At 36.0% G+C, this 18,226-nt stretch overlaps 2 protein-coding genes across 2 annotated transcripts in view; both read right to left on the reverse strand.

Annotated features, from left to right (window-relative positions):
* ADGRV1 (adhesion G protein-coupled receptor V1) overlaps window positions 1-18,226 on the reverse strand; it is a 529,718-nt gene that overhangs the window by 442,757 nt on the left and 68,735 nt on the right. Inside the window, exons 18-21 of the mRNA XM_025992909.2 lie at window positions 10,773-10,899; window positions 9,924-10,141; window positions 8,554-9,297; window positions 5,910-6,283 (exon numbers count right to left, since the gene is read on the reverse strand). Coding sequence (XP_025848694.2) covers window positions 5,910-6,283; window positions 8,554-9,297; window positions 9,924-10,141; window positions 10,773-10,899 — 1,463 coding nt within the window. The remainder of the gene's footprint in view (window positions 1-5,909; window positions 6,284-8,553; window positions 9,298-9,923; window positions 10,142-10,772; window positions 10,900-18,226) is intronic.
* Window positions 12,561-18,205, reverse strand: LOC112915547 (solute carrier family 35 member F5-like). The gene is given in 5 exon segments (XM_072736362.1): window positions 12,561-12,825; window positions 12,827-13,178; window positions 13,181-13,826; window positions 13,828-14,436; window positions 18,170-18,205. Coding segments are annotated over 5 exon segments (1,806 nt in total). The 3' UTR covers window positions 12,561-12,662.

Consider the following 18,226-nt stretch of genomic DNA (forward strand, 5'->3'; position numbering starts at 1 on the left):
TATGCTATACATAAGTTTAATACAAAATTTAATGAATAACTTATTTAGTAAATTAGAAACCACCAATAGGGAAAAAGCTTCAAATGCTGAAGGTCCATAGAAATCCACCTTTCATACTAAAGAATTTACAGAGAAATGACAGTGTCTGAAATTTGCTTTAAAAATTGGGGGCAGCCTGGATGGCTCAGCAGTTTAGCACCACCTTGGGCCCAGGGCCTGGTCCTGAAGACCCCGGATCAAGTCCCACGTCGGGCTCCCTGCACGGAGCCTGCTCCTTCCTCTGCCTGTGTCTCTGCCTCTCTCTCTCTCTCTCTCTCTCTCTCACTCTCTCTCTCATGAATAAATAAATAAAATCTTAAAAAAATAAATATAAATAAAAATAATTTCAGGGGATCCCTGGGTGGCTCAGCAGTTGAGTGTCTGCCTTCAGCCCAGGGCCTGATCCTGGAGTCCTGGGATCGAGTCCCTCATTGGGCTCCCTGCATGGAGCCTGCTTCTCCCTCTGCCTGCCTGCCTGTCTGTCTGTCTTTCTCTCTCTGTCTCTCATGAATAAATAAATAAATAAATCTTTAAAAATAAATAAATAAAAATAGCTTTAGCCAAAATAAAGGAGAGAAAATCAGCAAAAGGCCAATAAATTTTGAAACTTAGATGGTGGGTCACTGTGGTTCACTATTCTATTTTCTCTGGTTTTATATAGAGATATATAAAATTTTCATTTTAAAAGATTTCTTATGGACACCGGGGTGGCTCAGGGGTTTAGCGTCTGCCTTGACTCAGGGCATGATCCCAGAGTCCTGGGATCCGGTCCCACATCTGGCTTTCCACAAGAAGCCTGCCTCTCCCTCTACCTATGTCTCTGCCTCTCTCTGTGTGTCTCCCATGAATAAATAAATAAAATATTTTTTAAAAAAAATTCTAAATTCAGCTTTTTGAGTCCCATCCCATCTCCCCGCCAGAGATTCTGATTCAGAAATGGAGTGAATCCAAAAAGAAAAAAGAAAAGAAATGGAGTGAATCCTCAATCAGGAATGGTGCTCTGGAATATATATTAGATATTTCTGATTATTTTCATCACATGCAATACTTTGGGAAATACTGAACCAGATTATGGAATTATTAATACCAGAAGATAATTAAGACATAGAAAATAAAGTTAAAATATATTTTCTATTAAAATATACATCTAATTGCCTCTGGAATCATGATGAAAGCAAATGATCAGGCCAGTATATGAGAAGCATAATATCAAGAAAGAATCCTCAAAACCAATATCATTCAGTTTTTCACAAGGAACAATAGTAGCCACTACTGTTTTGAGTAAGAAATTTCCTCAATCTTCAGATCTGCAGAAGAGTAATTATAAAGGTTAACAATCAGAAAAGTTTTAGAAGCATATTTTCTCAGAAAAAATAATGCACTGAGCCATAAATTGGCTTTCTGTGTTAGCAGAGAAGATGAAAGCTAATGCCTAATAATTACACAGCCAATTAATTTTTTATTTTGTTTCACACTTGGGTAAAAATCTGTGATACCAGATTATATCAATATCACACACATGTCTAAAGGAATCTACTCACATAACATATGGCAAGCACTTAAAAAAACCACAGTCCAAGTTAAATAATACTTCATTTTTTACAAAGATCCTCTCAAAATGTCTCTAAATTTATTCATAAGCTGTGAGTTTAGAAGTATAAAATGCAATCCAAGTATTATAAAAAAATGAGACTAGCAAGCTCTATGAATCACTAAGAAAGGCAATCTCATTACTTTATAATTATCTGATATACACAACTATAGGACATACAAAAATAGTGCTAAAATAAGGTGGAGAGAAAGTAACATTAAAGATTACACAGAATAACAAAACATGGGAGGAAAACATGAGAATGTGGTTGCTATGCTACAGATCCAACAAAACTCAGTCATCTGTTCAATATAGATACCACCTGGAATCCAGAGGACTATTGGCACAGCCCCATCAGGGCTCTCAACTACATGCATTCTTTCAATTATAATTTATTAAGCACCTGCTATTTAGTAAAATATGGTGTACCTGGTTAAGATGGAGCAAATTACAAAATAATGATCAACTCTTTCAATATAGCAAGTATAGACTATGTCATATTCTCATTATTTTAGATGTGATTATGCTTTTATTTTAATCTTTGTATTATTTTACTTCATGAATCTATGAAACTGTAAAAGCATGACTCAGACAGAAGTCTTAAAGACTTCTTAAAGATGTTTAAAACAGCTCTTTTACCTTCAGCATTTCCGAAGGGATAAGAAAAAAAATTAACTTTTCAATGTCACTGCAACAACACAATGAGAAGAATCTATGGAAGTGATAGTGGTTTTTATTTCTAAAAATCGATCAGATAACTATAAAATTTAATCCCTCCAGACAATTCCAAGCCTAGCATAAACCAGCAATCCTCACATATTTCAGTTTCAGGACCCCTAAACACTCATAAAAATTACGAAAAACCCCATTTTGATGAAATCTGATGATATTTTGCTTATTTTGATGAAATCTGATTATATTTACTCTTTTACTAATGAAAATAGAAAAGAATTTAAATATTGACAAATTAACTCATTTTAAAATAGCAATAATAAACTCATTACAGGGCAGCCCTGGTGGCTCAGCGGCTCAGCGCCACCTTCAGCCCAGGGTGGGATACTGGAGACCCGGGATTGAGTCCCACATCCAGCTCCCTGCATGGAGCCTGCTTCTCCCTCTGCCTGTGTCTCTGCCTCTCTCTCTGTGTCTCTCTTGCATAAATAAATAAAATCTAAAAATAAATAAATAAATAAAAACTCATTACATGCTAACATAAGCAATGTATTTTATGTGAATAGCTATATATTCTTAAAAAAAACTAGTGACAAAGGGGCATTGTTTTACATTTCTGTAAATGTCTTTTAATGTCTAGCTTAATAGAAGACAAATTCTCATACCTCCTTTCACAATCAATTTCTCTGTTGCCACTTGTTATTTTGGTTGAAAGATATATAAAATATCCAGCTTCACAGAGATATATGTAACTGGAAAGGGAGTATTTAAATGGTCTTGGCAGATAGTTGTGGATATTCCTCCTCCACATTACACCTATTTGACAAATGGTAGTTTCTTCAAATTTAGTTGCAATATGAAATCAGACTCTAATACATTAAATCTACCTTGCACTTTGAATCACGACTTCAGTAAGCAATCAATAAATATTATTGATGATTATAGAAATATTTTATACTTCTCCTGTCTTCAAATCACACCAAGATGAAAGTAAATAAGAGTTCTATACTTGTAGTCTTAATATTTTCAGGAATGAAAATGCTATAATATTACTGACAAATTCCAATGTTGGATCTTTGAACTCAACGGTACTTTCTTATATTAACTGTCTGTATTTTATCCCTTCCAATATATTCTATTTACCTCTATTTGGGCTTGGAGAGTAACTAATCCTGTTTTCCTTTCCAGCAGTTCTAACAGTAATACAATACAATACAATACCTATTGTAGCCTACAGAACTAAGTTCTCTCTTCTGCCATTAAAGTCTTACTGATTCTGTTCAAATTCCAAGATTTCTAGAAACAGCAAAGCTACATACCTATGTGGAGATAAACCAGAACCAACATAATCTATCAGAGGAACTTGTGAGACAAGAAAAAATTGAAAACTCACAATAATGGCCCATGAAGCCAGAGAAACATTCAAAAACTATTCCCCATTTTGGACAGGTTTTTAAAACTTCTGGGGTTTGTTTTTGTTTTCTCAGCCTGGTTGTTAATGCAGCTAACTGAATCTAAATGTGTTTGTGGTTTGAACTATGAGCCCTTTCATGCCTTACTATTAAAATATAAGTTCAATGAAGATTTATTGAGTACCTAATATGTTCCATTCTAGGTGCTGGAGATACAATAATGAACAATAAAACCTTATTACACTCAGAGTTCTTTTATCTCTTTGGTGGGAAGAGATGGCCGATAAATAAGTAAACTTTTAAATAATAAAAGAAATTTAAGGGATCCCTGGGTGGCGCAGTGGTTTGGCGCCTGCCTTTGGCCCAGGGCGCGATCCTGGAGACCCGGGATTGAATCCCACATCGGGCTTCCGATGCATGGAGCCTACTTCTCCCTCTGCCTATGTCTCTGCCTCTCTCTCTCTCTCTCTGTGTGACTATCATAAATAAATAAAAATTTAAAAAAAAAAAGAAATTTAAGAGTGTATTCAGTGCTACAGAAAAAGTAAAACTAGGTGAAGGGATGGAGAACAACCAGTTGGGAGAAGGGAATGGTGGATTACTTTAAAGAAGCAAGTCTTCACTGAAGAGATGTCTTTAAAACTGAGACTTGAATGACTGACTCTGAAAATCTGGACCAAGAGTGTTCCAAATAGAGAGGCTAGAAAGCCCTGATGCCCTGAGACTGGAACTAAAACCTGCAACTCTGACTGAAACATATTGACCAAAAAGGAGTCTGACCAACATGAGGACCAAGAGGAAGCCAGAGGCACAGGCAGGTGCCAGGTAGTAAACGGAATGAAAGGGGAGGTGATTTTATACAGTACCCTAATGGTGTCACAACCTGATGGAAGTCACCTGTCTTTTTAAAAATAGAGATGATAATACTAAAAATATAGGGTTAAAGATAAAGATCAGAAGTCACAAGACATAGGTTCAAATTCCAGTTCTTCCCACTGTATCTTAGGACAAAAAAAAAAGTAAAATTAATATTTATTTAGTGCTAGTAACTGCCAGGCTTGAAAGAGGCATTTGATCCTGTCTTATTTAATTCAACTTGGGTTATTTTTTCAGGTCTCTAGGCCTCAGTTTCTAACCTTACTAAGTGGAGAGAATCATAACTAATATTTTTTGCAACTGTATTCTGGATTGTAAGGTATATAAAAAATTTAACATGTAAAATTCTTTAATGATTGAGTATTTATAAGTATTATCATTATAAATAAACATATTTCTTCTTTAAGTTATAGATTTTTATGACATTTGTCCTCCCTAGTGTAGGATATTCTTTTATTTCTGGTATAGAAAATGCCCACTATTTGAAGATCTCTTATGATTATCACCAAACCAAAGAGCTAGGAAGGGCAAGAAGACATTTCAGAGACATAGCTCCCCAATTTGAGCAAAGGCAGGATACTTTTTTCACCCTCTACTGATTCATAATTTTCTTAATTGCTTCAATTTTCAAAAATGCCCTTCTAAATCTACAAGAATCAACTTGCTAAGGGAAAGACTCTTGTTCCTTGGCATCCTTTCATGGGCATGGAGCTGCTGTCACACTTAACACCTGTGAAGTGGTGTCGGGAGATCTCACATTACTGAATAGGAAACCAAGATGATTACGAATCTTTGAAAACCTGGAAAGAACTGATAAAGACAGTAAAACAGTCTAATGAATGAAGCTGGCCAAGAAGGGTGATAAGGAAGGCATTACACCCAACATGGAAGAATGTTACAACTACTTAAGTACATTTCACATGTGAAAAAAAAAACCCTCAAAAAATCACATTTTAATAGTTTCAATTACTATTATTCATAGAAGCTTTCAATATATATTATTTCATTTATGTATACAGTATCCAAAAAGTAGCCAAAGTAAATGACATTTTGTGAAATGCATTAACTTTAAAGATAACTGCCAAAGTTTCATTTGCTATCTTGTTATTATTTCTATGCTGATTAAGCCTTTGATTCAAACCGTGAACTTGTAAGAGCAAGGACTTTATAATTTACTTTTGCAACCACTGACTCTAGCATACTTCGGGGCTTAGAGTAGATACTTGAGCATGTTTACCAAGAAATAGAAAGACCACTCCCAAACAATTCCACCTACAATGAATTTTTTAACTCCAAAATTCCCCAAGCTCATTACTTACCTCTGGTATACAAGTTCCTGTGAAACCAAACAAGCCATTGGCATTGTCACTTTTTTGTATTATTAATCTTGCTGTAGTATTCTCTTCAGAAATGCGAGCTCCTCCATACACAGAGACTAGTTTAAGAATGAATAATTCTTCTCCTTCTTCTTCATTATCATCTCTTGCAGAAATAATGAATGATTTGTTAGTTTCTCCCTGTCTGAACTCCAGATATCCAGAAACAGGGTGTAAATCACTCTTTGCTGGCATAGCATGAAGTTCATAAATTTCTTCCAAGGTCAGTTTCCGCTCATAGGACCTCACATCCTGCATCAAGCCTGTATATCTGTCATTGCCATTCATTCCTGCCCCAATTCTCAGTGTTCCAGGACCTGAAATTAGAAATGGGTCTAAATACTACAATATCCACAAGTATCCTGTCCCACATTAGAAGTGCGATTCAAAAGAGTGGTGCAATTTTGTTGAGTTTTTATTAGATAAGTAAAACATACAATAAGAATACAATCAAATAAAAGTTATTTTCTGTTATGATGAAAAATGAATTAGTAATTGCTGGGATTTAAGATATTTTGCACTAAAGGATATATTGTACATGTGTATATATATGTGTGTATATGTATACAGGTATATATGAGTGTATATTTAAATAGACATTTCTTCCAGGAAATTTAAAATTTTCCTTGTGCATCTAAAAATGGGGTGATTCAATTCAGTCACAATTTTTTAGACTTTTGTACTGCTATTCTTCAAGAACTTCAAGGCTTGATCTGTTAGAAATGCATCTTGAGTTAAATAAAAAGCTATGAGAATTTAACAAAAGTTTTAGTGGACCAAATATAACTCCTTACCCAAACAAGTAATGCAATAGATGTAGAAAAAGTAGTATTCCTTCCCAGGAAAAATATCATAGGCAAGTCTTACAGATTTTTTTCATGGTAATCACAACATGCAGCCCAATTACATTACTATATATCAATAACAGCTCTTTTTGAAAATTCACCAGTTCTTATTTCTTTACTTACTCCCTCTCCAACAACTCAAATAAGACATTTATATAAGTTGATCACCTGGCAGCTTTTAGGAAAAAATACAAGTAATATTTTTTATCAAAATCATCAACCAAGGCAGTTTTTACAAGTCACTATCCAGGTAGCTATTTTACGGTAGTCACAGGTATCCTCACATTATTATCACAATGGTCCCCGCGCATTCTCAGTGGTTCTAAGCTATTTTAGTAATAAGAGGAAAATATCTACAACAGGCAAAAATATGGATAAACATTATCAACAACACTGGGCAAAATAAGCCAGGCACTCAAGTATGCACAATGTTCAATTCCATTTACACAAAGTAAAAAACAGGAGAAGCTCATCTTATGCTCTTAGAAATGGCAATAATAGGTGGGCACGGTGGTGAGTCTGTGACTGGAGAAGAGCCTAGGGGCTTCTGGAATGCTGTTTCATGATCTGGCGGCTAGCTCCACAGGTGCTAAGACTAATGAATTTAAAGTTTTAAAAATTGATCTACCTGCACACGTATGATATGTATACTTTTATGTATTTTATAATACATAGCATATATTACATTTCATTAATAAATTTTAAATATACTTAAAATTTTTTCTTTCCAAGTTACAAATTACAAAAACAATCTAAGTTCCTTACAGTAAGCTAAATAGAGAAAAGAAACCGCCAGCTCTCACTTTCCCCAATCTTTCCCACTTTCATTCTACCAACGTGTCATCACCAAATGAATCAATGTATTCACACAATCAAAAGGTGATTAATTTAATGCTAGAGAGTGCTATACGCATAATACTTATAGTTGGAATCAGTAGTGCGTGAATGTTATTTCCTTTTGCCCATCTTTTTTTCTACTATGAACAAAAAATACAACCAGATATCCAGTGAAGGAGGTTCAGAAGGAACAGATTGGTAAACTATAATCATATATTGTGTGTTCTAACTTCTTACTAAACAAAAAATAATCACATCATAGGATGGAGGGGCTGGGAAGGAAGTGGTGATTATAATGGGATAACCAATATTTATGCTTAAATATGCACAAAAATATATTTCTCAAAGAAACAGCATGGAATCCAGCTTAAAGACAACAAAGATTATTTCTTCAAAGCTCTCCACAGATTTCACCAATTTACCTACTGGTACCCCTGTAATTGCTGGACTTTTAAAAGTAAGTTTTCTTTTTTGATTCCTCTTTCACCTTATGCCCACCACCTTTCGCTTCCAACAAAACCTCCCAAGCAGCAGTTTCCCAAATACAACATGATCTTTCACATTTCTATATCTCTGCTCTTTTTCCTATCATGCCCCCCCATCCCTCCTACCAATGGAAGGATAAATGTTCCTCCTTCGTAATCTTTTTCTTTCTTCCTACAACACACTGAAGTGATCTCTTTATATATCTCCCTTCCAGAACCTATTTTTGGCCAAGGGCAAAGGCTGCCTGATTCATTTCTGCAACACTCAGTACGGAACTTATGGTCTTGGTAGGTATAAGTTTTATTTTAAGGAATGAAACCAATACCTAAGCAGATTTTAAGACCTATTAGCTCTTTTTAAGAAATCAAAATTTTTAAAAATTCAAAATTCAGTATTCTTGCTATAAAGATGACACTCACCATCAGTAATGGCTTCTCCTTTAAGACTCTTGATTCCTCTGGGCATTGCATTTCCATCAAGGTAGAATTCAATTATACCATCATCCAGGATAATTAGAAGATGAAGCCAAACATTTTCTTCTAAATACTTCAAGACTGTTGTCTTGGCAATATATGTAGCATTGGAACCCAAAGTTTTGTAATGAAGGGAAAGTGTCACATGAGATTCATTTGTTTGAATTTTTACCCCATAGTAGATGCTTCCATTACCATCATCCTTTGCTATAACAAATCCATTTGTGTTGGCATTGGGCATTACCCAAGCTGAAAATGTAAAGTTGGCAATTGAGTTGTTCCTGGAAGGATGGTATTTTGGATTAACAGTTCCAAATGCACCCTCTAGTCCACTGAAGTACAAAGCATCTGTTCCACTGTGGTGACGCCGCATGTGTGGTTGTAAATGCACAGTGCTGGGGAAAATCCCAACCAGCAAAAAATCTATCATTGGAGGCAAACCATCAGTGAACTCACTGGACAGTATTTCCCAGCCTACTCGTACATCACCAAACACACCCTGCTGCCTCAAAATGGTAAAGTTGGTAATATAAGACATATCATCTTCTGAGAGCACATCTTCTGCAACTTCTCTCTCTAAGCACTCTGGATCCAAGATGAAAATTCCAAAGGGATCATCATTGAATGGGATCATTACTGTCACCTGGAGGTTGGTTCCTGCTAGTTGGCCTCCAGGACCTGGGGATCCACCTGTAATAAGATGATTTATAATAAATAAGAAATCAGAATTTAAAGTCCTTTATAGTATAAGGTGAAGACAAAAGGAACTTGACTAGCAAACTTCTGGTAAAATAATATATTGATCGATCAATGAACACCTGTGTCCCCATATGGTTTTCATCATGTTTTCAGGGGTATTTTGGCTCAGAATAATTTCATTATTAACCAATTAAGCCCTAAAAGAGAATATTAACTAGAGAGTTTTAATTCCTGTGCTTAAAACTAAAAGTTATGGGAAAATTGATTGTTTAAATTGTTTAAATGGCACAAAGAGCAAGCTTTAAGCTATCATGACTCTGTACCTCATAACTTCCATTAATATTTCATTGAATATATTCTACTTGGCGTGGAAAAAATCTAGTTACAAGTTTGAGGATGAATGTAAAGTCTCCATCCATAAAACTTAGCCAAACTAAGACTACAAAATGAATGTTTAAAATAACACTTCTACCAAAAAGGGTGTTTTGACATTTAAAGTTATAAAATCAAGATGCACTTACTTCTTCATTAATCGCATTTTCTATACAGCTCTAATTATTTATTTTTAAAACATTAAATTTCAGTAGTGAAATAAAAAACATGGAAAAACACAGCACCTGATATGTTTACAAGCTTTAGAATATAAAATTCATTGAATTCAGGAATTTTATCTGGAAAAGCATGGAGAATTATTGGTTTGGCTTCTTCTCCATCCATAAAGTTAACAATCCCTGAAGTTTCATAGAACTCTTGTCCAGGCTGCAAAGCAGAATCATTCTGAAACAGCTGCCAAGCCACAGAAACATTGCCAAAGTGTCCTCGATGCCTCAAAATCCTATATAACAAATTAAAGAAAATTAATTTTTATGAAAAATCTGTAAGTAGTGAATTTTACCCTAATGATAGCTTTCTGTGTTATCTCAGAAATATTTATGGTCTGTAATAAAAACCAGCCAGCCAGTCCTTGCTGAGTAACCATGATGAATCTCATAGTAAGAGACTGAGGCAGAACTTTAAATAACAAAGAGAAGCAGTCTTAAAAGTCATAGACTTCAAAGTGCAAACTGAAGGGTAAATTTCAAAACCAATCGAAAAATATTGAGATGAGAGGTGGCATAAGTTCTTCAAAAGCAAAGGACAGGGTGAAGGTAGTCACATATCATTAGAAAGAAGAGTTACAGAAGACCTCAGATAACTCAAGTCTTTCCGTCCTGAAAGATGACAGAATTTGGGGTGAAAAGGGCAGGAATGATAATTTCTGTTTACCAGCTAAAGTGTTTTTTTCTTTTTAAACAAAGGGCAACAGCATAAACAAAGCTGACCATTCATTCAGACTACCAACTCTGAAATTATCCAATTCTTAACCAACTTTAAATTTTTGAAATATTGTCAATATTTCAAGTTTATGCATACTTAAAGGTCTTATGTTACTCAATTTTGAATTTACCTTATCCAAATTTGCTTACCAAAATGCATTAGTCTTTCCTTCTTCTACTGCTTTGTCTATGGGCTCCAAAGAAAAAATGCCATTTGGGTCATCATTAGCTTCAATTATCACTGTAGCTATTCCATATTGATATACTACTGTATCACCTATATTAAAAAATAAAAATAACAAAGATGTGGTTAACTTGTTGGTAAATTCTTATTTTTAAATTATGAAAAAGTTTATAATGAAGTTCAAATTTCAGCAAGCATTTTCTCACTAAAGGTCATAAATAAAAAAGAGATGCCTGAATAAGTTTAATGTGACTGTCTTTGTGGAAATATTTATTTATTTTTTTTATTTATTTTTTTTATTTATTTATTTTTTTTTGTGGAAATATTTAATTCCAGAAGACGTACTTCATTGCAAAAGACCCATGATCCTTTTCTTAGCAATAGGAATATTACTTCAAAGTTTAATAAATCAAAAACATAGCTTTATGTCATTTCAAATTTTTGTGGAAGATTCTTTTATTTAATAAAAATAATGAAAGGATTATCCCATAACATAAAAATACTCCTATTCATATTAATTGGAATGAAAGGCTTGAGAATTTCCCTTTAAATCTAGGTAGAAAAAAAAAATCTAGGTAGCAGTATGATCTGGTCATACACAGAACAAAGCAATCTTTATGGTGCTGAACTTGCCTCCTCTACCCGAATTCCAGCCACAGTATGTCAGTACTGTTACTACCAGGACGTTAGGTCTCTTTTCATCACTTCCCTGAGATCCAAAGCTCTTTCTCTTTGCTCCTGCTGTTCCCTATGCAAGCAAAAGTCCTCATCTCTATTCAACACTTGTTAGCTTTCTTTTTTTTATATATATATAAACATTTTATTTTAATAATACTCTTTATCACTTCAATTTAAATCATTCCATTATGAAAATGTCTTAATTGAAGAGAGAATAGTTCTTCAAACTCTAAATTAAGCAGAGCTTTATCAATTAAATTTACAGCAATACAGTCTTTAGAAATACGTAATTCTTCATTTTACATAATACTTCCCCTTTAAAAATTTGTCATAGTGTGTCACAGATTTAAAATACAAGGCACCTAATGCTATGAAAGGATAATATAATTTATGTAGTGTAAGTGAAACAGATGCTTTTCAAATATTCTTTTTAAAGTCCCACTAAATTTACATGGACACACCTACATAAAATTAAACACTTGTTCTGTATTATTAATTTGCAATACTCTACAAAACTCAAAAATATAATCTGTACCTATTATAGGTAGCTTATTTTATCATTTTATCTGTTAAGAAACACTGATCTATACATTTAAATGATTTCTTGAAAACATTTTCATAATATAGTCCAGCATTTAACAAATAATATGTGAAAATAGTCTGCAGAACATTAGAATTTTATTCCTTGATTAGTTCAAATTATTTCATCAGCTGAATTCCTTGAGATTTGTAAGGCAGGTTGGTCATTACAGGGACTGTGGACTGGAACTTCCTATAACTGTAGTGATATGTACACGGCTACATAGCAAAGTACTTCATTATGAAATGAAGAAAACAGATATGAAGAAAATATATTTTAGAGTTCCAAAGAACTGAAACCGTTATTTTTTTTTAATTTTTTTATTTATTTATGATAGTCACACAGGGAGAGAGAGAGAGGCAGAGACACAGGCAGAGGGAGAAGCAGGCTCCATGCACCGGGAGCCCGATGTGGGATTCGATCCCGGGTCTCCAGGATCGCGCCCTGGGCCAAAGGCAGGCGCCAAAGCGCTGCGCCACCCAGGGATCCCGAAACCGTTATTTTTCAGACTAGGCACTGAAACATTTTCTACAAAAACGCCAGACATTGTCTCTTCGCTGCATAATGTTCCATTATCAAGCTGGACTACAGACAACAGCTAACTAGCTCCATCCTCCTGAGAAACACCGTGCATAGGAATGAGACTCTCACACTGTTCACTGTCTTCTGGAACCCTCTGAATTCGATGTTTCCTGCATATAAAGGCAAATATTCTTCTGATTCCTACCATCACAGGATCCCAATTATTATAATGGCATAAGAGTTGCAATAAAAAATGAAAAAAATACAGGGATAGCGCCTGCAAAAAATAACCAAGAAAACTGCACCTTTTGCATACACATGTCAGCTATTATGGATAGAGGTATTGTAAGGCTTAGTGCAAGTGTGCCTATCAACGATGAGGTAAGAAAGCAGCCCCACAACCACAGGAACTCTGAGAGAACTGTTCCAATAAGGCCATTAACGATAATGCACATTAATACTACTTTATTGGGAAACTCAAAGTCCTCAAATCCAGTATAATGAAGTAAAAAGAAACCTGGCCATAAGAGCAGCAGATTAAACAGACCTACAAAACCAAAGAACATTGGAATATCCAACTTATCTTCCCTACTTTTCTCTTAATCATAACAATATAGACAGCACAGAGCATGGCTCCAACGAGAGACCAAATGGAACCTATTGTATCTCTTCCAGCAGATTTTTCAGACCCTGACAAGTTTACCAGCACAACACCTCCAATGCTTAAAATTACAGCTAACAGTTTAGAAAGAGTAAATCTATCTCCACTATTACTCGGAAACACTGCAGCAAGAATTAAGGTAAAAAGTCCAGAAGTTGAGGATAAAATATTAACTATAGCAACCTGTGTGTCTGAAAGTGCTTCTTGATATGACAAATTTGCCAGAAACCACACAAAGCAAAAAAAAAAAAAAAAAAAGCTAATTTTTGCTACTTGAGTTGTAGTAAGTTTCCCCACAGTTTTGAGTAAGGATTCTTGTTCTTTCACAGTAGGATATGACATGCGAGACAACTTAGCTTCCAATGCATGGCTTGATGGAAGCTGCCGAATCTCCATGATATTACTGAACCTTACACGAGACTTTTTGGGAGTTTTTTCAGCATCAATGTTTGTGTTCTCAGGTTTTTCACTTGGAATATCATGAAATTTCACAGGAACATACAGAGGTTCACTCAAAGAACTATTCATAGTCGTATCTGTTGTGCAAGCAGCAAAGTAACCTTCAGCATCTGCAAAAAAATGCAGCATGCTTTCCTCGAAATCCTCTTGTACACTGTTGTCTCCATGGCTTCCAAATAATAAAGCCCAAAAGGTATAGAACAAACATAGGTGTTTTTGCAAAGGTGCTGAAGAATGGCTTGTCGTACTGAGTAAAAACATACGAAGTAAGTTCTGAGGATGCGACCCATGTCACATCAACGAGTAGGAGAATGACGATCCCAAGAGCCATCCGCCTGCGCTGAGTGAAACCACTGCTCTGGGAGTTCATCCGGTTCATGGTAAATACACACGCCATTTGCAGTCTTACTTTAAAGGCCTCTCTGAGATCTTCAAGGGCAGCGGCTGAAACCTCGGCAGATCGCCGTCCAAGAGGGCGTGAAGAACCCAGCGCACCTGGCCCTCCTGCCCCGCGATGGCGTCGGCCCCGCCCCCCCGCCGCCCAGCGCCACGGCCGCGGCCTCGGCCTCCCAGAGCCGTCGCGGTACCTGACGTGGCGCTGCGCCGGAGGCCCGGCCCCTGAAGCCTCGGGTCCCTCGGGGGGAGGGGGGGGGGCGCGGCTCGGACGCCACCGGCCCCACTCGGCCCGGCAGGGCGGGGAGCGGGCGAGGGGAAAGGCAACACTTGTTAGCTTTCAGGAGCAGCTCAAGCAACGCATATTCCAGGAATTCTTCTTGAATTCCAAAGTTAAGGTAAGAACATCTCCACTGTGTTCCCACAGCACTTCCTATTTTGTCATTCTGTCGTAACAATTATTGTATTTAGTACACACGCCCACATAATTTTACTGTGGATTCTTGAATAGATGCTTGTTAAAAAATTTTATGTTCTAGCAGAGTAGAGCTCCATAATTTGTACACAAAAGTTACTTTTCAAAAAGATATTTATTTATTTATTTATTTGAGAGATGGAGAGGGAGACAGGGAGAGAAAGGGCACGAGCAAGGGGAGGGACAAAGGGAGAAGCAGACACACACACACACACACACACATCCCTAAGCAGGGAGCCTGATGCAGGGCTCCATCCCAGGACACTCAGATCATGTGACCTGAGCTGAAGGCAGATGCTTAAGCGACTGAGCTACCCAGGCACCCTCACAAAAGTTATTTATGAATGTTAGCTGAACTGAAAGAAATAAAACTTTCAAAATTAGAACAGGAAAATTAGAATAGGAAATAAAATAAGAATAGAATAGGAAAATTAGAATAGAATAGGAAACACTTAAAACTAAAATTATAGAACCATAAATTATTATATGTAGCAACCCAGCATATTAAAAATAAATTATATAAATATACAACTGTACTGACTTACTTGATAAGTAGCCAATGAAAAGAGAAAAATACACAAAAAGTGACCGTAAATCATTGTATAGAAAAGGCTAACAATATAGAGTGATAAAAAAAAAACTGTATCATAAAATCTAAGAAAAATAAAAGTAATGAAATCTCACTTTGTCAGGGTTCTGCTATCATGTGCATTTGTCATGCAACATATCAGAGGTGGTACGAAAAACTCATTCTGTATCTCCACAGGGAGAACTGACAATATTTAACAAGGGCTCTGAGAATGGCCATATCCTCTGACCCAATAATTAAATCTCTGGATATATATTGTGAACAGTAAACATCAGGCACAAATATCCACTGCCAGCATGACGTCACATTGGAGTTGCCACCTCCAGCCCTCCCACCATTGATCCTCTCAGACCCTCAATGTTTTGATGTCATGAAAGAGGAGAGAAAAGTGGAAGAGAAAGAACTAGAAAGGGATGTAAAAGCACAAATTATGTCATTCAAGTCTTCATAGGTGACATCATTAGATCCTCAGTTGTCACCACGTGGAAAAACACTGGAGACAAATGCAGTGGCAGTGTACTTCAGGCTAGTCATCCAGTGACACCTTTCTCTTCTAATAACAAATATATATTTCCCCAATGATACATTTTACAAAATAAATTCCAATCCTCTCCTTGCACATTTTCCATTATCTTTATAAGAGGTTTGGGATGTTCTGATCCACTATTTTAATCACAGTGACATTTTTTTCCTGATAACAGTAAAAGCCTAGTGACATTCTGGGCTTAAAGGGATGCTTAGGATACAATAATTTTGCCCAGAAAGACACCAAAGTAATAAATGGAATCAAGAACTTATTCCTACAACAAATTGTATTAAGACCACGGCATTTCTTCATCCACTTTCTATATATGACAGCAAAACTATCTGTTTTTCATTTTTACGTCACTAAAGTTATTTTTACCTGTAGCAATTTATTTCATTTAAATTCTAGGGAAAAAAAATAATTAATTAATTAATTAATTCTAGGACAGTGACTGAATTCGTCAAAATGTTTGTTCATCTACATAAGGCCTAACTGGTTTTTCTGCAAATACAAAACTTCTTTTGTGGCCAGCATTCTACAAGGTTAAAATTTTCCTCATAAGATGACAGTTTCTATTTTTTACTTTTTTGATTTTTATACTAAGCTGTGTGAAAATGAGAAAAGAAAAACAGAAAAAAAAAAAAAAAAAAAAAAAAGAAAAACAGGAAATAGGAAGAGAGACACAACTGACGAGAGATAAAGACAAGGAAAATGGTAGAGAATTACAGCACAAACACAAATTAAATGATCTCTTTCTTCTTTCTGAAAATTTCAATCCAAAAGGTACAAGGTAAAAAAAAAAAAAGGTATAAGGTAAAGCACAAGCCAGGCATTCATACAAACGGTGGATTATTGTGGCATAACAGTGACCTAGCATAAGGTGGGAGAAAGAGGGCACCTCCACTCGAGGAAACCTTAGTGTTGGATGTTGGACTCTGAGCAGAGGGCAAAGGCATCCATCCACGTGGCGGTGGGAAGATTCTAGAGCAGTAAGCTAGAACCCTAGCGGGATAAGAAAGGCAACCTCACTGTGGCAGGAGGGTAAAAGAAGCAATGGGAAAGTGGATATGGGGGAATTGATCAAAGAAGTAAATAAATGAAAAATAAAGGGGGCTGAATTTCATACTGTCAGAGAAGGAAGGGACAAATATTGAAAGAAAGCTAGAGCAAACCCTAGGCACAGATGGAAATGCTGTTGTGAAGTAATGGTTTTCAATACACACAGTTGGACATAGAACTGCAGATGTAAACATGTACATGTATATATATGGAAATACATACATAAAAATATTCCCACTCTATGTCACCCTAAAGGCCCAGGAGGAGCGTAAGCTCAGCAACAATCAGCCCAGCGAGCACCAGATTCTGGTTTCTAAATAACATTCTTCACTAACAGGAACCAGTGCTTCTTGGAAAAATGACTAATTTCAGGGTTGTGACAGGAAAAGTATGAGTTTGGAACAGCTTGCTGTGCCAGGAAGTAAGAAAATGCTCACAGGATAATAGGGACATGTCAAAAACACAAAAAAGTCATCTCAGACAGGCTACCACTAGCCAAATCTGGGAAAATTTGACCACCAAAACAAACAGTGATAGTGAAATATAACCCGCTGCATTAAATAGAAATCCTGAGTCCACACTGATAAAGGGTGAAAGTTTGATGAGTTATAGGATTTTTACATAAAGTATCTCCCCCACAAAATATTTATTAGTTTAAAAAAGAAAAAGAAAAAAAATACAGTAGAGAAGCCTGGCAGCCACCATCTATATTGTGGTCAAAATAAACACTGCAATAAAGGGACAAAACGAAATCATGTGTCAACTGAAGAGATGGTAAGAACAGAGAATCGCTTCTCTGGAATTTGCATCAACAATACAAAACCTGAGACTATTAATAATGGGGGAATATCAAACAGACCCAAAATGGGTGATGTTCAAAAAAATAGCCTGCAATTTCCATATTATAAAGGTCATAAGGAAAGACTGAGGAACTACTCCAACTGAAGAGATTAAAGAGTCATCACAACTAAATTCAAAGCATAATTTTGCTAGAAAGGACATGATTGGGACAATTGGAGAAATCTGAATGGGATCTGAGCCAATGACCATATTAAAGTTAACTTCCTGATATTAATGATTATGCTGTGGTTATGTGAGAGAATGTCTTTGTAGAAAAATGCAGTAATGTATTCAGAGGTGATGGGATATTGTGTCTTCAATTTACTCTCAAAAGGTTCAGAAAAAAATAGTTCTTTGTACACTTAAAAGAATAAATATAAAAACAAGCTATAGCGCCTCCAATTTACTAAAAGTCGGGTCAAAGTATTCTCAGGACCCAAATACTGAGGTCCAAACACCGTGCTTCATTTATAGTACGGACAAAAAGAAAGAGTCTGTCTTTTCCCCCCTTGCAAATTATCATACATTAGGGCTGTGGCTCCAGAGAATTATCAAACAGCCCGTTGCGTTCAGCCTTCTACAGAATGCAGCTTCCCAGACAGTAAGCCCCGTACCATGCTCGAAGGGCACAGGCTTCA

Source organism: Vulpes vulpes, chromosome 14 (assembly GCF_048418805.1).
Source record: "Vulpes vulpes isolate BD-2025 chromosome 14, VulVul3, whole genome shotgun sequence".
Taxonomy (NCBI): domain Eukaryota; kingdom Metazoa; phylum Chordata; class Mammalia; order Carnivora; family Canidae; genus Vulpes; species Vulpes vulpes.